The sequence below is a fragment of the Equus quagga genome, chromosome 2 (genome assembly GCF_021613505.1).
Source record: "Equus quagga isolate Etosha38 chromosome 2, UCLA_HA_Equagga_1.0, whole genome shotgun sequence".
Classification (NCBI taxonomy): Eukaryota; Metazoa; Chordata; class Mammalia; order Perissodactyla; family Equidae; genus Equus; species Equus quagga.
The window spans coordinates 128,337,228-128,357,201 of record NC_060268.1 but is presented as its reverse complement, the minus strand read 5'-3'; the positions used below and the strand labels follow the sequence as shown (position 1 = coordinate 128,357,201).

General features: G+C 36.4%; 1 protein-coding gene across 1 annotated transcript in view; it reads right to left on the bottom strand.

The window, feature by feature from the left end:
• The window catches only part of SLC25A16 (solute carrier family 25 member 16), a 41,364-nt gene that overhangs the window by 7,232 nt on the left and 14,158 nt on the right, over positions 1 to 19,974 (bottom strand). The window contains exons 5-6 of the mRNA XM_046655163.1: positions 3,938 to 4,059; positions 3,631 to 3,697 (exon numbers count right to left, since the gene is read on the bottom strand). Of these exons, the coding sequence (XP_046511119.1) occupies positions 3,631 to 3,697; positions 3,938 to 4,059 (189 nt within the window). The remainder of the gene's footprint in view (positions 1 to 3,630; positions 3,698 to 3,937; positions 4,060 to 19,974) is intronic.

Sequence of the window (19,974 nt, the reverse complement as noted above, 5' to 3'; positions counted from 1 at the left end):
ACTGTGCCACCAGGCTGGCCCCTCCACTAAATTTTAAAAACGTATTTAAAAAGATACTTGATGCTTAAGAGCAAATAAGCACTAACAAAAATTCAGTCTATGATAATACCTTAATGTATGCATTTATTCTTTACACAAAATTTTTATAATTTATAGTATTTTGAAATGATGATACACAATTTTAGACTATTCATATACTTTTATATTTGGGAAATCTATTCCGAAGACTTCATCTTAAATACAGAAAATGCTCATGACAAGAAAATTCATAGCAAATTAAACATAAGTAGGGAAAAAAACAGAAATACCTAAATGAGGTGGAATGATCTTCAGTGAAATATGACACAATTTTTAAAAATGATGTTTGTGAAGAGTATTCAAAAATATGAAAAATATTTGGGAAATGGGGAAAAATTAAGAAAAAATTATATATATACTGTAACTATGTAAAAATATATTTTAAAAACTGAAAACTAAAACCAAAAACATTAGAAAGAGATGAAGATATAGCAAAAGATTAAAGAATTCTGCTTCTAGCATAACGACAGTCTAGGTATTCTGAGGGACTCTGTCACTGCAGAACAACTATATCCATTGCTGGGCTTGCAAAAAGATGAGGTCTCCAAGAATCCCCAGCACTACCACCTCCCAAAAATATAGCTGGAGTCCCCACGGGAGTTTGGGCCCATGAGAGAGGAGGAGTGACTCTACATATTGATGCCAATAGCAGCAGAGCCATTGAGATGGATCTGACCACTGGACCTACAGAAAATGGAATCACTGGGTCTGAAACTCAGAGATTAAGATCAAGTAATAAACTCATAATTAAAGACTACCAAGCATAGGAGGAGGCAAATAAATTTATCTATTTATAAAAGAGGGGGCAGTAAGGATTCAGAATACGCAAACAAGATAAGAAAGGAATAAAAAGAAATACTAAAAAAAAAGCAACAAGTGGAAATCAAATAGCAAGGTACACAAACAACTCCAAATAAATCAATAATCACAATAACCGCTAAGTGGGCTAATTGGCAATTAAAAGATTTTACAGACTGGATTAAAAAATATCCAACGATATGATGATTACAACAGAAAAAACATAAAGACATGGAAAAGTAAAATTTAAAAAAAGACATACTAGTCAAATATTAACTGGAATCTGGCCAAAACATAATTATGAATGGGAAGGAATCTGAACAATGACAACATACCAGATGATATTAAGAAAGTTTCATAATGATATTGGTTATGCTTTAAAAAATAAGCATAGAGAGCTGAATATTGAAATATTATAGATGAAATAATAAAGTAGATTTGCTTTAAAACAATTTGAGATGAGGGTGGAGGGAGTAATTAGGGGTATAAATGAAACGAGATTGGTCATGAGTTGACCACTGTTGAAGCTAGGTGATAGATACATGGTGGTTCATTATACTATTGTCTACTTTTGGATATATTTGAAAATTTCCAAATTTTAAGGAAAAACAAACAAATGCATAAACTCATGGGATGCAGTTAAGGCAGTATTTAGAAAAAAATGCTTATATTAGGGAAAAAAAAAACCCAAAGGTTGAAAACTACTGAGGTAAGCAACCAATTGAAGAATAAACCCAGAGAAGGAAGGCGATAAGTAAGACACGAAAAAAGATCAATGAAATGGGAAATAAAGGTAGATTAGATAAGAGGAAGAAAGCAAAAATTAATTCTTTGCAAAATCTGATAACTGATAAAACAAATAAAAATGAAAAAGGGAATATGACTATAGATGAGCAGATGTAAAAAAAAAAGTGAAGAAATAAGGAAAACCTTTTGCCAAAAAAATTGAAAACTAACACAAAACAATCAAGCTCAAAATGGTAAAGAAAGGTATGAATTACCAAAAATGACTCAAAAGATAGAAAAACTAAATGGTCCTACAACCATTCAAGAAATTAAACCATTAATCCCACAATGAAAACTTTCAAGAAACAGATTATTCTTATCATCTTATACAGGTTCTTCCTGAGGATGGAAAATGAGGACATACTCTTCAACTCATTCCATGAGATCTATATAACCATGATACCCAAACTACACAAGGATATTACAAGAAAAGAAAATGACAAGCTAATTTCATATGAATATAGATGTAAAACTTCTAAAAGTAATTCGTAAATTGAATCCAATAGGATATAAAAAGATCATTAGGGAGCCAGCCCGCGGCCGAGTGGTTAAGTTCTTGAGCTCCGCTTCGGAGGCCCAGGGTTTCCCCAGTTCGGATCCTGGGCGCAGACATGGCACCACTCATCAGGCTATGTTGAAGCAGCATCCCACATGCCACAACTAGAAGGACCCACAACTAAAATATACAACTATATCCTGGGGGGATTTGGGAAGAAAAAGCAGGGAAAAAAAAAAAAATGATTGGCAACAGTTAAAAAAAAATTCATTATATCATAACCAATTTGGGTTGAAATTAGAACGTTTATTGATGTCATTCATTAAATTAACAGATTAATGGAGAAAACTATGTGATTACTCCTGTAAATGCAGGAAAAAGTGTTGATAAAATTCAACGCCAATTCAGAAAAAATTCTTACCAAAACTTCCTCAACCTGATAAATGGTATATATTACAGTAAACATTATGCTAAATGAAGAAGTATTAGAAACACTCCCTTTAAAATCAGTAATGAGCCAAAATGTCTGGTATCATCACTTCTATTCGCTTTTGCAATGGAGGTCCTTAGCTAGTACAGTAAGACAAGATAAACACAAATAAATGAAGAAATAAGGATTAGAATGGAAGTAAGAAAAATGATATTATTTGCACAGGATGTGACTGCCTACACAGAAAACCCAAAGCATCTATAAGTAACACGATAGCTGGCTATAAAATCAACAAGTAGGATAACAGTTAACTGTAAGATCATATAAAAATTGAATCAAGCAATAAACTGAAAATCTAATTTTCTAAAAGACACAGCAAAGTTTATAAGGTGTACATGAATATATCTAACAAACATGTCCAAGAACTGTATGAAATTTCATTCAAAATCCCAAAAAAGGGGGCTGGCCCCGTGGCCGAGTGGTTAAGTTCGCGCGCTCCGCTGCAGGCGGCCCAGTGTTTCGTCAGTTCGAATCCTGGGCGCGGACATGGCACTGCTCATCAGACCACGCTGAGGCAGCGTCCCACATGCCACAACTAGAAGAACCCACAACGAAGAATACACAACTATGTACCGGGGGGCTTTGGGGAGAAAAAGGAAAAAATAAAATCTTAAAAAAAAAAAAAAAATCCCAAAAAAGATTTTTGTACAATATCAAAAGCTGATTCTAAAATGTACATGGGATAGCAAAATATCTATAGACCTTACATTCTTGAAAAAAAGAAGCATAAAGTCCAGGGACTTGTCCTACCAAATATAAGGACTTACTGTAAAACTACACTCCACTGCTTTCTAAGAAGCAGCACTGCAGACCACCGGGAAAGGCAGGACTGCTTCATAAGTGGCTCTGGGTCAAACGGTTGTCCTTGAGGAGGAAAAAAGTAATTCTAGACGGATTAGGGGCTAATTGTAAAATGCTAAACTTGAAAACTCATTCTTAGACGAAAATAAAAAAGTCAGGTTCTGCCACATTTGAAACATACCTGCATATGGAGCCATTCCTAATATAGTAGGCATCAGGCCTCTGTAGAATCCAAGGAAACCGCCTTCCTTTTGAGTGAAGAAAAGTTAGAAGTGAGACTGCATGGTGCTCATTATGATAAATATCAAAGAACAAAAACATACATTATAATGGAAAAATTATTCTTGGACCCACCCTGAAACACAGATATATTTTCATTATTATTATTATCAATAATTTAAATAAAAGAATAATTATTTAGATAATATTCAAAATATTTGCCTAAATATAAAAGGACATGTTAGATGAGAACAGTAAATATGAAATACCTTTGCATAAATTGTTTTGAACGCATGAATAATTCCCGTATAAGTGTGTTCCCCTTTCACCTGGAATGCTAGGCGTACTCTAACCATGTCAAGAGGGTAAGTGCAGATAACTGCTGTCATACCTGAAAAGAAAGGAGAAACTTAAATGTGCAAGAAGTTTTTTGACATATATATATATATATATATATCTTTCCTATCATTAATAGTGCTCTCAAATTATAGCAATGATGAAAAACCAATGAAATAAAGGCAATACTACTGATAGAATTATATATAATATCACCAGCTGAAAAATAACCGTGTGAGTAAAGGGTCAGTTTGTAAAATCTTTTCAAGTTCTTCCCACTGTGAAGTTTTATTGTTAGCACCAAATTAGTACAGTGTAAGTGGATCATGAGTATTTTGTCTATTCTATTACCTGTCTATTCCCAGGTAAGATATCAGAAAGGGAAAACGGACTATCCCGATAGCACTAGGCAAGCTATCTGACTTTTTACTTATTTTCTCTAGTCCTGAAATGGACAGATGCTTTATCTACCTAAGGAATTCTTATAAAAATAAAGGCATTTTTTTAAAAAACTTCAAAGCAATCATTATTTTCTTTTCAGAATTAAGGTGAATTTGTTATTGACTAAACATAATAAAAATATAAATGTTCAAAGTCATAGAAACAATTCATTATTTAGGGATAAAAATCTCCTGATAGGTAAATTTAGAATTAAGTTCTAGATTTTTTACCAATATATGTTTTCAAATTTCATAAAGTATCCAGCTGAGTTATTTTCTAAGTTAATGAAAGAGGAGAAATAACAACAGACTCCGCAGAAATAAAACGGATTATAAGAGAATACTACGAAAGGGGCTGGCCCCGTGGCCGAGCGGTTGAGTTCGCGCGCTCCACTGCAGGCGGCCCAGTGTTTCGTTGGTTCGAATCCTGGGCGTGGACATGGCACTGCTCATCAAACCACGCTGAGGCAGCGTCCCACATGCCACAACTAGAAGGACCCACAACGAAGAATATACAACTATGTACCGGGGGGCTTTGGGGAGAAAAAGGAAAAAAAATAAAATCTTTAAAAAAAAAAAGAGAGAATACTACGAAAAATTATATGCCAACAAAATGTATAACCTAGAGGAAATGGATAAATTCTTGGACTCCTACAATCTCCCAAAGCTCACTCAAGAAGAAGCAAACAATTTGAACAGACCAATCACAAGGAAAGAGATTGAAACAGCCATCAAAGACATCCCAAAGAATAAAACCCCAGGACCAGATGGCTTTCCTGGGGAATTCTACCAAACTTTCAGAGAAGATTTAATACCTATCCTTTTCAAGCTATTCCAAAAAATTAGGGAGGATGGAACACTTCGTAACACATTCTACGAGGCCAACATTACGCTGATACCAAAGCCTGACAAGGACACCACAAAAAAAGAGAACTACAGGCCAATATCGCTGATGAACATAGATGCAAAAATTCTTAACAAAATTTTGGCAACCAGAATTCAGCAATTCATCAAAAGGATCATACATCACGATCAAGTGGGATTTATACCAGGGACACAGGGATGGTTCAACATCTGCAAGTCAATCAACATGATTCACTACATCAACAAAATGAGAAACAAAAACCACATGATCATCTCAATAGATGCAGAGAAAGCATTTGACAAGATCCAACATCCATTTATAATAGAAACCCTCAACAAAATAGGTATAGAAGGAAAGCACCTCAACATAATAAAGGCCATATACGACAAACCCACAGCCAACTTCATACTCAACAGACAAAAACTGAAACCCATCCCTCTCAGAAGAGGAACAAGACAAGGGTGTCCACTTTCGCCACTCTTATTCAACATAGTACTGGAGGTGTTGGCCAGAGCAATTCCGCAGGAAAAAGAAATAAAAGGAATCCACATAGGCAACGAAGAAGTAAAACTCTCGCTGTTTGCAGACGACATGATCTTATATATAGAAAACCCCAAAGAATCCATAGAAAAACTATTAGAAACAATCAACAGCTACACCAAAGTTGCAGGGTATAAAATCAACATACATAAATCAGTAGTATTTCTATACGCTAACAATGAACTAACAGAAAAAGATCTCAAGAACTCAATCCCATTCACGATCGCAACAAAAAGAATAAAATACCTTGGGATAAATTTAACCAAGGAAGTGAAAGACCTATACAACGAAAACTACAAGACTTTCTTGAAAAAAATTGATGACAACATAAAGAGATGGAAAGACATTCCATGCACATGGATTGGAAGAATAAACATAGTTAAAATGTCCATACTACCTAAAGCAATCTACAGATTTAACGCTATCCCAATCAGAATCCCAATGTCATTCTTTACAGAAATTGAACAAAGAATCCTAAAATTCATATGGGGCAACAAAAGACCCTGAATTGCTAAAGCAATCCTGAGAAAGAAGAACAAAGCTGGAGACATCACAATCCCTGACTTCAAAACATACTACAAAGCTACAGTGATCAAAACAGCATGGTACTGGTACAAAAACGGGTCCACAGATCAATGGAACAGAATTGAAAGCCCAGAGATAAAACCACACATCTATGGACAGCTAATCTTCGACAAAGGAGCAGAGGGCCTACAATGGAGAAAAGAAAGTCTCTTCAACAAATGGTGCTGGGAAAACTGGACAGCCACATGCAAAAGATTGAAAATTGACCATTCTTTTTCACCACACACCAAAATAAACTCAAAATGGATCAAAGACCTAAAGATTAGGCCTGAAACAATAAGTCTTCTGGAAGAGAATATAGGCAGTACACTCTTTGACATCAGTTTCAAAAGAATCTTTTCTGACACTATAACTCCTCAGTTGGGGGAAACAATAGAAAGAATAAACAAATGGGACTTCATCAGACTAAAGAGCTTCTTTAAGGCAAGGGAAAACAGGATTGAAGCAAAAAAACAGCTCACTAATTGGGAAAAAATATTTACAAGCCACTTATCCAACAAAGGGTTAATCTCTATAATATACAAAGAACTCACACTGCTTAACAACAAAAAAACAAACAAGCCGATCAAAAAATGGGCAGAGGACATGAACAGACATTTCTCAAAAGAAGATATGAATATGGCCAATAGACATCTGAAAAGATGTTCATCATCGCTAATCATCAGGGAAATGCAAATCAAAACTACACTAAGATATCACCTTACCCCCGTTAGATTGGCAAAAACATCCAAAACCAAGAGCGACAAATGTTGGAGAGGTTGTGGAGAAAAAGGAACCCTCATACACTGTTGATGGGAATGCAAACTGGTACAGCCACTATGGAAAACAGTATGGAGATTTCTCAAAAAGTTAAAAATAGAAATACCCTATGACCCAGCCATCCCATTACTGGGTATCTATCCTAAGAACCTGAAATCAGAAATCCCAAGAGTCCCTTGCACCCCTATGTTCATCGCAGCATTATTTACAATAGCCAAGACGTGGAACCAACCTACATGCCCAGAAACTGATGATTGGATAAAGAAGATATGGTATATATACACAACGGAATACTACTCAGCCATAAAAAAAGACAAAATTGGCCCATTCGCAGCAACGTGGATGGACCTCGAGGGTATTATGTTAAGCGAAATAAGCCAGTCAGAGAAAGACGAACTCTATATGACTCCACTCATAGGTAGAAGTTAGTATATTGATAAGGAGATCTGATTGGTGGTTACCAGGGAAAAGGTGGGGTAGGGGGAGGGCATAAAGGGGGAAGTGGTATACCCACAACATGACTAACAAAAATGTACAACTGAAATCTCACAAGGTTGTAATCTATCATAACATTAATAAAAAAAAAAAAAAAGTCCATACTACCTAAAGCAATCTACAGATTCAACGCTATCCCAATCAGAATCCCAATGACATTCTTTACAGAAATTGAACAAAGAATCCTAAAATTCATATGGGGCAACAAAAGACCCTGAATTGCTAAAGCAATCCTGAGAAAGAAGAACAAAGCTGGAGACATCACAATCCCTGACTTCAAAACATATTACAAAGCTACAGTAATCAAAACAGCACGGTACTGGTACAAAAACAGATGCACAGATTAATGGAACAGAATTGAAAGCCCAGAAATAAAACCACACATCTATGGACAGCTAATCTTTGACAAAGGAGCTGAGGGCCTACAATGGAGGAAAGAAAGTCTCTTCAACAAATGGTGCTGGGAAAACTGGACAGCCACATGTAAAAGAATGAAAATCGACCATTCTTTTTCACCATTCACTAAAATAAACTCAAAATGGATCAAAGACCTAAAGATTAGGCCTGAAACAATAAGTCTTCTAGAAGAGAATATAGACAGTACACCCTTTGACATCAGCTTCAAAAGAATCTTTTCGGCCACCATAACCCCTCACATGAGGGAAACAATAGAAAGAATAAACAAATGGGACTTCATCAGACTAAAGAGCTTCTTCAAAGCAAGGGAAAACAGGATTGAAACAAAAAAACAGCCCACTAATTGGGAAAAAATATTTACAAGTTATTTATCCAACAAAGGGTTAATCTCCATAATATATAAAGAACTCACACAATTCAACAATAAAAAATCAAACAACCCAATCACAAAATGGGCAGGGGACATGAACAGACATTTCTCCAAAGAAGATATACAGATGGCCAATAGACACATGAAAAGATGCTCATCATCACTAATCATCAGGGAAATGCAAATCAAAACTACACTAAGATATCACCTTACACCTGTTAGAATGGCAAACATATCCAAAACCAAGAGTGACAAATGTTGGAGAGGCTGTGGAGAAAAAGGAACCCTCATACACTGTTGGTGGGAATGCAAACTGGCGTAGCCACTGTGGAAAACAGTATGGAGATTCCTCAAAAAATTAAAAATAAAACTACCATACGACCCAGCTATCCCACTACTGGGTATCTACCCAAAGAGCTTGAAGTCAGCGATTCCATAAGTCCTATGCACCCCAATGTTTACTGCAGCATTATTTACAATAGCCAAGACATGGAAGCAACCTAAGTGCCCATCAACAGATGATTGGATAAAGAAGATGTGGTATATATATACAATGGAATACTACTCAGCTGTAAAACAGAACAAAATCGTCCCATTTGCAACAACATTGGTGGACCTTGAGGGAATTATATTAAGTGAAATAAGCCAGGTAGAGAAGAACAATCTCTGTATGAATCCACTCATATGAGGAATTTAAAAATGTAGACAAAGAGAACAGATTAGTGGCTACCAGGGGAAAGGTGGGGTGGAGGGTAGGCACAAAGGGTGAAGTGGTACACCTGCAACACGACTGACAAACAATAATGTACAACTGAAATTTCACAAGATTGTAACCTATCAACTCAATAAAAAAAATTTTATTTTTATAAAGTACCAAGGAAATGTATCTTCAGTGTAGAAACATTAGAAAATATAGACAATCAAAAAAATTAAATATATATATATTCATCCTTCAGAAATCACCACTTAAATATATATTCCAAACTCTTTATACATGTGCATTTACACAAACATAAACACACACATTTAAAACTTTTTATAATGTAATTCTATTTCATAGTTAATTTTTATACCTCATTATACTGTGAACATCTTTCCATGTGAGAAAAATATTACCTGGATGTATCGTAACTTAAAACAATCTTCTTAGACATTTAGGTTGTTTCCATTATTTGTTATATGATATTGTAATAGCAAATAGTGCTTTGGTGAATGTCCTTATAACTAAATATTTTTGTTTATCATTTCTGTTACAGATAAATTCCGAAAACAGAATCATTAGGTCAAAGGATAAGGTTTTCAACAGAAATTGCTCTCCAGAGGACTGTGCCCATTTATAATGTCATCCATTAGAATAAAAGTCCAATTTCTCTGACTTCTCAGATGTATTAGATACTTATTAGGCAATTAGAATATTCAATTAGACAATTTTCCCAACATTTGATCATTTGATGGGGAAAAAGCATTTTCTCTGTATTATTCTAGCTTGCTTCTCACGTGACTTTTTTCTTTCTTTCTTTCTTTCTTTTTTGTTTTTTGGCAGTTTTATAACCTGACAATCAGTGGTCAGTTCTCATCCACATTCTGTAGAGTTTTGAAAGTGGTTACATATCTGGTACATTAGGTGAATCCTCATTACGTTTCCTGGACACCACCACACAGACGCAGTATGAAACATTCCTTATTCCTTTGGCCCAGAGTTTTTTTGAGCCTGGTATCAATGTGCATATTTGGAGCTCCCATCTCCTGCATGGCAGATTTCTGGATCTCTCTGAGTACCTGAGGGGCACGCTTCTCGAAGCCCACTCCATGAATACACTTTTGAATGTTGATGGAATATTCTCTAGTCTCTACATTATGGCTGGCTGAACAGCTTTTCGTCCTGCCACCATTCTTTACAGGAACAATTCTGCTGGGCTCAGGTTGAAAAGGAAGAGCCTGAGGTATTGTCATGACTTTCTTTCTCTATGTGGACTTTTATTTATTTATTTATTTTGAGGAAGATTAGCCCTGAGCTAACTACTGCCAGTCCTCCTCTTTTTTGTGCTGAGGAAGCCTGGCCCTGAGCTAACATTGTGCCCATCTTCCTCTAGTTTATACGTGGGACGCCTACCACAGCATGGTAGGCCAAAGAGTGCCATGTCCATACCCAGGATCTGAACCGGCGAACCCTGAGCCACCAAGAAGCAGAATGTACGAACTTAACCACAGCGCCATCGGGCCAGCCCCCTGTGGACTTTTAATAGTATATTTTTAGCATGATAATTTCATCTTTTTATTCATCTTACCAAACGAAAATATAATTTTTTTGCCAGAACTTTTACTCAGAATAGCAAACTAGTCATGTAACAGCAGCAATTTAAAGTGATTTCTTTGGGGCCGTCCCCACGGCCTACTGGTTAGGTTTGGCAAACTCCGCTTTGGCGGCCTGGGTTCATTTCCTAGGACAGGACCTACACTGTTTGTCAGTGGCCATGCTGTGGTGGTGACCCACATACAAAATAGAGGAAGATTGGCACAGATGTGAGCTCAGAAAGAACCTTTGTCAAGAAAAAAGAGGAAGATTGACAATGGATATTAGCTCATGGTGAATCTTCCTCAGCAAAAAAATAATAATAAAGTGATTTCCATATTCTTGACCTAATTTAACTTTTTAGTTTTAAATTTTTTAAGTATTTGTTTAATTTTATTTAATAGACCTGAGATATCTTACCACATTTACTCAGCAAATGCTACTGTAATTTTACCTTCATTTTTATCAGCCCAGACCTAAATCTATACTAACTCTGAGTTCCTGCTGCTCTCCTAAAAGATCTACATCAGTTTGCCATTCCTTATACATGAATTACAAAAGAATGTTCTTTCTATATGGTCTAGGTATCTTTCATGGCATCTCTAACTGGGTGATTATGACATTATCTCTAAGCTAAAAACCTACACAGCTAATATATGCAAAACATGCAACTCTTAGTTCTCTCTTGAGTGACAAAAACTCAGTTCCTTCAGACAATGAGCAGAAAGTCTGTTTGAATGATATGTTAAGTAATGTAATTTAATTTTAAATACAAGCAATAATTTGGAGCTAGATTAGTCTAATAGTGGTCAGAACAGGTTAGACTCATGGAAGAAAGACTGATATATGATTGGCTTACCTGTGGTTTAGCTGTAAGTGATATTTTAAACTTTCTTTTTTTCAGTTTGCATACAGCAATAAAGACTATCTACTATATGCCAAACACACCAAACCAGGCACTTTACAAACACGACCTCTGATCCTCACATGCCAAACACCACCACCAATCCCACAAGGTGGACATTATTAGTCCTGTTTCCCAAATTAGAAAATTAGGCTTAAAGGAGTTAAGTAACTTGACCAAACTCATATAGTTTCTGTATCTTAGAGTAGGATTTGAATCTGTGTTCTGGCTCATATCATGACATACATTGCCTTTCCTGTAATTTTGCTTCCTTGATAAATATTTGCTTAGTACTTTCTAAACTTAAATTTTTAGTTCAGAAATTCCATCAGTCCAGTGACTGGAAGTGTCAATTCCCCATTTCAGCCAATTTGATTGTGAGCTGTTCATCTGAGCTATTTGTTTTCAATCTATTCATTTTCAGACTATTTAATATATTTATTTTCGTTAAAGATTTTACTTTTCCTTTGTCTCCCCAAAGCCCCCCAGTACATAGTTGTATATTTTTAGTTGTGAGTCCTTCTAGTTGTGGCACGTGGGATGCCACCTCAGCATGGCTTGACGAGTGGTTCCATGTCCACGCCCAGGATCCGAACTGGCAAAACCCTGGGCCGCTGAAGCAAGAGTGTGCGAACTTAACCACTTGGCCACGGGGCCGGCCCTAACATATTTATTTTCTACCTGTTGGTATTCAAACCAGCCATGTCTGGAAGTCAAGGCAGTGACTTTTCTAAATGGCTTATTTTAAGCTGAATCTAAACTAATGTAGTACAAACGTGGTATTCCTGAAACAAGGTTTGGCAATAACATTACATTTAAATCATAGCAAATACCTTATTATCCAGATATTTATAAAACTACATATTTTATAGGTTGGCTTAATTTTTTGCAGCAGCTGAAGATTTTGCAAGGGAAAATTTTAGAAAATACAATTAGGAGAGACTACCTATAAGTAAGTTCCATCTTTATTGGAATGCTTCATATTAAAAAGTTTAACAAATATAGAAGAGAATCCAAAGGCTGACCATTTTAAGGCTGGATCATGCCAACACAATTTTGTTTAACATCAGATTTTGCTAGGATTTTCCCAAGTCGTCATTATCCATCTTATTTTTAAAACATCTGTACATTTTTACAACTCCTATATTTTTTTTCTATTCTCTAATCTTAATCAATTTGGTTTTGCCTCTCCTATTTGCTCTCTCTGATCCCATTTATTTCTTCTCTCCTTCTCACACGCTCCTATCCTTCTCATTGTCTTCTTACTGGCTTCAAGTGGCTTAACAGGAAATAACCGTGAATTAACAGAGGTCAAAATGATACATTGGTGGAAAGTGAGTACATCCAGAAATTTGTATAAGGTAAAAGAGGCATACCTTAAAAGTTGCAAGACCATGAGTCAGGCTGAGGAATTGGAATAATCTAATTGTACATCAGAGAATGGTAAAAATAACGCCAATGATTACTGGAATGCTAAACTCATGATCTACTTTTGCAAATTTTAAGCCAGTTCATTTCACCATATTTTTATATAGTATATTTCTTTTTTGTTTGTTTGTTTTGTTTTGGTGAGGAAGATTGGCCCAGAGCTAACATATGTTGCCAGTCTTCCCCTTTTTGCTTGAGGAAAATCGTCCCTGAGCTAACATCTGTGCCAATCTTCCTCTCTTTTGTAGGTGGGACACCACCAGAACGTGGCTTGACAAGTGGTGTGTAGGTCTGAGCCCAGGATCTGAACCCATGAACCCTGGGCCACCAAAGCAGAGCATGCAGACTTAACCACTACACCACCAGGCCAGCCTCACGGTATATTTCTTTTAAATTTGAGCAATCAACCAAATCTTCCTAAATAAAAACAAAATCTTTTAACAAGGATGTAAAAATTACCAAGGTGCTGGGGCTGGCCCCGTGGCTGAGCGGTTAAGTTTGCGCACTCCGCTGCAGGCGGCCCAGTGTTTCGTTGGTTCGAATCCTGGGCGTGGACATGGCACTGCTCATCAGACCACGCTGAGGCAGCGTCCCACATGCCACAACTAGAAGGACCCACAACAAAGAATATACAACTATGTACCGGGGGGCTTTGGGGAGAAAAAGGAAAAAATAAAATCTTTAAAAAAAAAAAAAAAAATTACCAAGTTGTTGTTTTTCGGTTGTTATTCAATATTCCTAAAAGCAACTTAATGATTTAAATGTAATTTTAAACATTGGAATGTAAGGAGAGGATTCTTAATAATTTTGCCCTCTGATAAATCTTGAAAACTACTTAATGATTTTAAATGTTTATTTATCTTTGGAAAGAGGGAGAAGTAAGAAATATTTTTCTGATAATCATATTTTACCCTTCACTCTAAGTATAAAATTATGAAGCCCTCTACAGGGCTGGATTTAAACTTGTAGAAACTCTAAATGCAGAAAAGTTTATAATGTCTTGCATTGTTCAAGCTAAAAACAATACTACACTATAAAGTAAGTTTGAGGATATCTAACTACGTTCTGATTTTCCTCACAATGACTATGTCAATGCTTTTTAAAAATACCAAATGTCCCTACTTTGCTGGGGACCTAAGCATGTGCATAGTCTACCTGCCAAGTAATCCAGCACTAGCATTATTTTCTTGGTTTTCTCATTTCAGCTAATTTATTTTTTATTTTTCAGCTATTTACTTCTGACTTATGGTCAAAATTGGTCAAATGGTCAAAAAAGGTTAAGAGTATGGACTCTAGAGTGAGCCTGTTTGAATTCAAATCAGGCTCTACCACTAACTAGCTGTGTGACCTTGAGCAAATGACTTAACCTGGCTTTTAGTTTCACTATCTATAAAATGGATGTCATAATAAGTAGCTACCCAAATTAGGGTTTTATGAAGTTTAAGTGAGTTAATATATAAGCAAATCCTGAGAATAATCTCTGACACATAATAAATATTATATCCAAGTGTCAGCTATTATTATTCTCCTAGTCTATTTTTTTTCATTTTTTGACCCTTTCCTGTAAGACCCAAATCATTTGTCTCCTCTTTTCACCAAAATTCCTCCACTCCCAATCTCTTTTTCCCTGCACATCAATCCTCAAGAATTCAAATAAAAAGAGAAGCACAATCAGAGGAAAGTGAAAATTCAGTTTGACTGCTAGTAATCAGACTGACATATATATCAGTCATGTAGAGGGTGACTGGAATTTTCAATTCGTAAAGCTAGTGTTTCCCATTTCAGTCCTTTTTCTATACTCACACATCTCCTCCTTACTATTCTACCTAGCATGGCTTTACAGGAAGGCCAAAAAAAGCCCTCCAAGTCCAAATAAGGAAAATCCGAAACTACTTACCTCAAATAGTGGTGGTGATAGTTTTCCTCTTCCCTCATTTTACAACTACAATCCAATACAAAGATCAGAATGCTTTCACCTCCCAGGAAGCAACGAGACTCAATCAAGCTGAGATGTGCTTGCAATTTCTGTGTACGTGCAAACTTCTCTTTTCCTCTCTTCAGTCAAGAAACTGAGGACTTAATGATGAATCCAAACTGACTGAGACTGCTTTTCCCCTAAATTCTCATGCTTTTCTTATCTCTATAGCGTAGAATTCCAGGAATTGTGGTAACCCAAGAACATACGTTGATCAGCAATTAGATTTTGCTGATTTGGAAAGCTTAGAAGCACTCAATATTACTTTCCATAATCACTGTCTACTTAAACAAAAAACAAACAAGCAAAAAAACCTCTGGTTGCAAATCATATTTCTAACCATGATACCAAAGACAGATAATCCTTGGTCATTAAAACTTTGAAGATCATATTCTGAAAATATGGTAAATACAGTTTTTTAATTCTGCTACAGCAAGAAGCATAAAGAACTTTTCTTTTTTTTTGAGGAAGATTAGTCCTGAGCTAACATCTGCCGCCAATCCTCCTCTTTTTGCTGAGGAAGACTGACCCTGAGCAACATCCATGCCCATCTTCCTCTACTTTATATGTGGGATGCCTACCACAGCAGGCTTGTCAAGCGGTGCCGTGTCCATACCCGGGATCCAAACTAGCGAACCCCGGGCTGTTGAAGCAGAATGTGCGAACTTAACCGCTGCGCCACTGGGCCGGACCACATAAAGAACTTCTTAACAACGGAACTAACATCACAAGGAAGAGGCAATAGAGGGAAGAGAGGAGTGAACAGAAATTGTGTAATACAGGGTTGGAGTAGAGGAGGATCTCAACCTTAATCAATCTCCTTCCTCTTCAACTTCTCAATGAATATGGAGGTAGATTTGAGTTTTCAGAGATTACTTCCCTCCCAACTTACCACCATCCTCCCCTATCTGAGGCTACCACAGCGGGAGCAGCATCCAGAATTTATGAATACATCCAAAGAGATTGAAGTTCAACCAAAAATACATGGATTCTAAGTACACACTTTAGACAAAGGAAGGGCTCCATGCATCACAGATATAAAAGCTAAGCCACAAAGCTAAGAAAATTGATCTAGAGTAGATGTCCAAGGGAGTTCAATTCTACTACATCCGATCCTTCAGGAGCACATCACCACTTAAAGCCTGATGATTAAATATCAGTCATAAATAACTAAAATTCACCTGTCTATAGCTGTGTGCAACCTCTGTTGAGTACAGTAACTAAAATTATGCTCTTAGAGAATATTCTAGGGAGGGAGAACTCAATGATGACATTCAGGAGCCACATTTGCACTCATTATTACCCAAACGAATAACTCTGTGTGACTGTGGATGCCTTTTGTACAGTAGTCTCATGTGGAAATCAGAGGTCTCAGATACTACATGATGTAAGTCAGAGCCAAAGGGCTAGAGAGCAGAGGTCTGAACACCACGCCCACCCCCTACCTGATGCACACACAAATCAGGCCTCAAATCTATTAACTAAAGGAAGTTCCAATAAAAAAAATTCAAGAGTTGGTCTACCAGCTCAGAAGAGCAATTTCTCCAAATATATAGGAAGCTTGTTGCTTCTGAATTCTGGATGAGGGTTCAAGAGGGATAGGATTCCCTTTTAAATATAAAAGTTTCTGGGAAAGGTACCTCCAAATCTCTTTGACATTCTCAAAACAACAGTATGCAACCTGTTCTAATAATCACTGTCATTCTAGCTGCTGATGTCCAGCCTCTGCTCTGATTGGTTGCTGCCCATGCTATACTGGTTGTTAAATATTTTGAATATCACCTCTATTTACATCTAAAATTTTCCCTGTGTTACAAATGAGACAAAAAAAAGAATAAGGAATTTAGGTGGCTGGCTCAAGAGCATGTAACAAGTCAATGGCATGGAAGGTTTAATAACATTCCCTTGTATTTATGGAGGGCCTCAGATCTTTCAGAATGTTTTCATAGCAATTCTTTACTCAGACCCTCAGAACAACTCAGAGAAAGAGGGAGTTGGGCAACCATAAGCTCCACTTTAACAAATGGATAAATGAATTATGGAGAGCTTGGATGATCTGCCCATGGTTAAAGGACAAGTATATAATGGAGGCCAGCCAGGATCCCAGGAAATATTCTGTCCATTTGACCTCCCAGCTTTGAGCCAAAACACCAAACTGAAGTAGACCAAAGAGGGCAGCAGGCAGAACTCAGCTCATCATTTCTAGTTTCTAACAACTTCCTTCTTTTTTCTCTTCTCTTCATCCTGTCACTCGTAGTTCCATAGGAACTGGCAGAGCAAGACTGATTTCAAACAACTGAAATGTTCAGAAGGAAAGAAGGCGATGACCTTCCTTAAATATAAAAACCTTGATTCTCAGTCTAGCTTTTCTTTTTTCTGGCTGAGATTCAACATGTACTGGATTGTAGCTGTAGGATAAGGGAAAAGGTTGAAGCTCAAAAAGCTTTAAAATAAGTGCTGTTGAAATGATCATAAGAAACATACCATTTTTTATTTTGGCAAATATAAAATTTCCAAATTTACATTCAAAGGCCACCAAAGGTACAGGAGCAAAGATAACAGATATAAATAAAATTAACCAGAACATTCATTTCAACTGTTTAAAATCACAGAAACAAAATGCAAGTTGTAATTAAACACGGTAATAAAAATAAAAATATTGGATAATGGAAGCACTAGTCTTATCTATGATAGCTAGACTTTAAAAAAAACCTTTTTCTTTAAAAATTAAAATGTATCCTTGAAATTCCTCTTGTTTACTACTGTTTTCTAATACATACCGAAACTTTGATATTAACGTGTCTTTCATTTCAGAAAAATAAAACTAGAAACACCATTGAATGAACATGCTATTCAATAATCAAGTGCCATGAAAAAGAAATAATACAAAGTCCTCAGGATTTAATTCATACTCATGATCCTATTGCATCTTGTAGAATTTTGACAGTCACTGGTAAAGTTAAATTTAAGAGACAGAAAATTAAAAAGTGATGTCAGAAATCATAAATTTCAAGATTTGGAAACTTACTAACATTTCTCTTCTGTAAAATGAAGAAAATTATAGCACTTTCCTCACAGTACTGTTCTGTGGACTACACGTCAAGTACCCAAAGATTACAAGTCAAGTGTTCAGGTCTGTGAATGGCACACAGCAAGCAAACACACGTTAGCTGTTACTCATCAGCACCATCATGCCAGTGTAAAACACTGAAATATTTCTATATCAGTTGGCAATAGCTGTTGCCCCAACTTCCCAAGATCTCTCCCACCATGGCTCTGGTGGCCTCTCCCCACACCAGAAGTTCTACCCCATTACCACCACATACCATCTCCTGATCCAGCCATCAAAGAGTTAATTGGACGCTTTAAGAATCTGTGCTAATTGTTAGTACCTCTACAGTTGGGTTACTAAACGTTTTGAATATTATTCCTGGTTATTTTGACTACTTATTGAATGTGGGTCAGCCAGCCAGAAGTCAAGAAGAGCTAAATAAACATTGGATAAGGCAAAACCATGGGTAAGGTAGGTCAGATTAGACATTATAAATCTAGGTGGCAAACTAAGGCTTGAAGAGTCATTGGTCTCAGAGTCTGAGGTAGTATCAGGAAGGTCCCTGAGAATTGTCATCCAAGACCAATGCTGTTGTCTCGACAACCAGGAAGATGATTATCTATGGCCATAGTGTCTCCAACATCTATTGAAAGGCTTTTGTTGCCTTTTGGGGCCTACTTGCTCAACGTCTGTCCCTATTCCTCTCCCCACCATACCACACACGTAGACCTCAAAGGCTTTAGAATTATTAGAATGCTTAATTGTGCATACTGAATAGCAGAGGCCCATTCGCTCAGAAAGGCCAAATAATCTAGATGCTCTGGACACGATACGTCTCTTTTTGCCACTGCTAGTACCTACCAAGGGATGATACAGAATCCTAGTTACAGAAACCTGACATTACCATGGCTTATGTCATACCATGGCTAAACCAAGAGCCAAAAAAATCAACTGAAATCCTACAAACCCTGTGATAACCCCAACAACTAAGATTTTGATAGATTACCTTCCAATGGTCTTATTTTCATTAGCAAAAATAAACACTGTTAACATTTTGGTTTATAACCTTGCAGATGTTTTTTGCTATGAATATTTACATATGCATTCACTTTTTAAAAACCAAAATATGATATTTAATATTCTCTTTTGTAACTTGCTTTCTTTCTACTCATGATATAAACATCATTCTTTGTCAATAAATACAATTCTACAAAAAATATATTAATAGGTGTGTAGAATTCTGATACGTGGATTTTTCTTTTTTACCACTCTTCTATTGCTACATACTTAAATCATCTTTTGGTATAATAGACAAAAGTGAAATGAACATGTTTGTTGCTAAATATCACTGTATACATCCTTCTTTTCTTAAATAAATTCACTAGATTTAGTATATGATAGGGGTGGTGATTAAAATCAGGGAAAGGATAAATTATTGAGTAAAAAATGTTAGCACAGCTAACTAGTCATTTGGAGAAAAATTTCATTCAATCCCCATTTCATTCCTTATATAAAAATAAATATAGGGGCCGGCCCCATGGCCAGTGGATAGGTTCGCATGCTCTGCTTCAGTGGCCCAGGGTTTCGCTGGTTCGGATCCTGGGTGCGGACATGGCACTGCTCATCAAGCCATGCTGACGCAGCGTCCCACATGCCACAACTAGAAGGACCCACAACTAAGAATATACAACTATGTACCAGGGGGCTTTGGGGAGAAAGAGTAAAAATGAAATCTTTAAAAAGTAAATAAATAAATATAAAAAAGACCAACATAAAAAAATCAATATAAAAAAAGTTTTAGTAGAAAAAATGATTAAATGTTTTTATCATAGAACAGGGAAGGCATT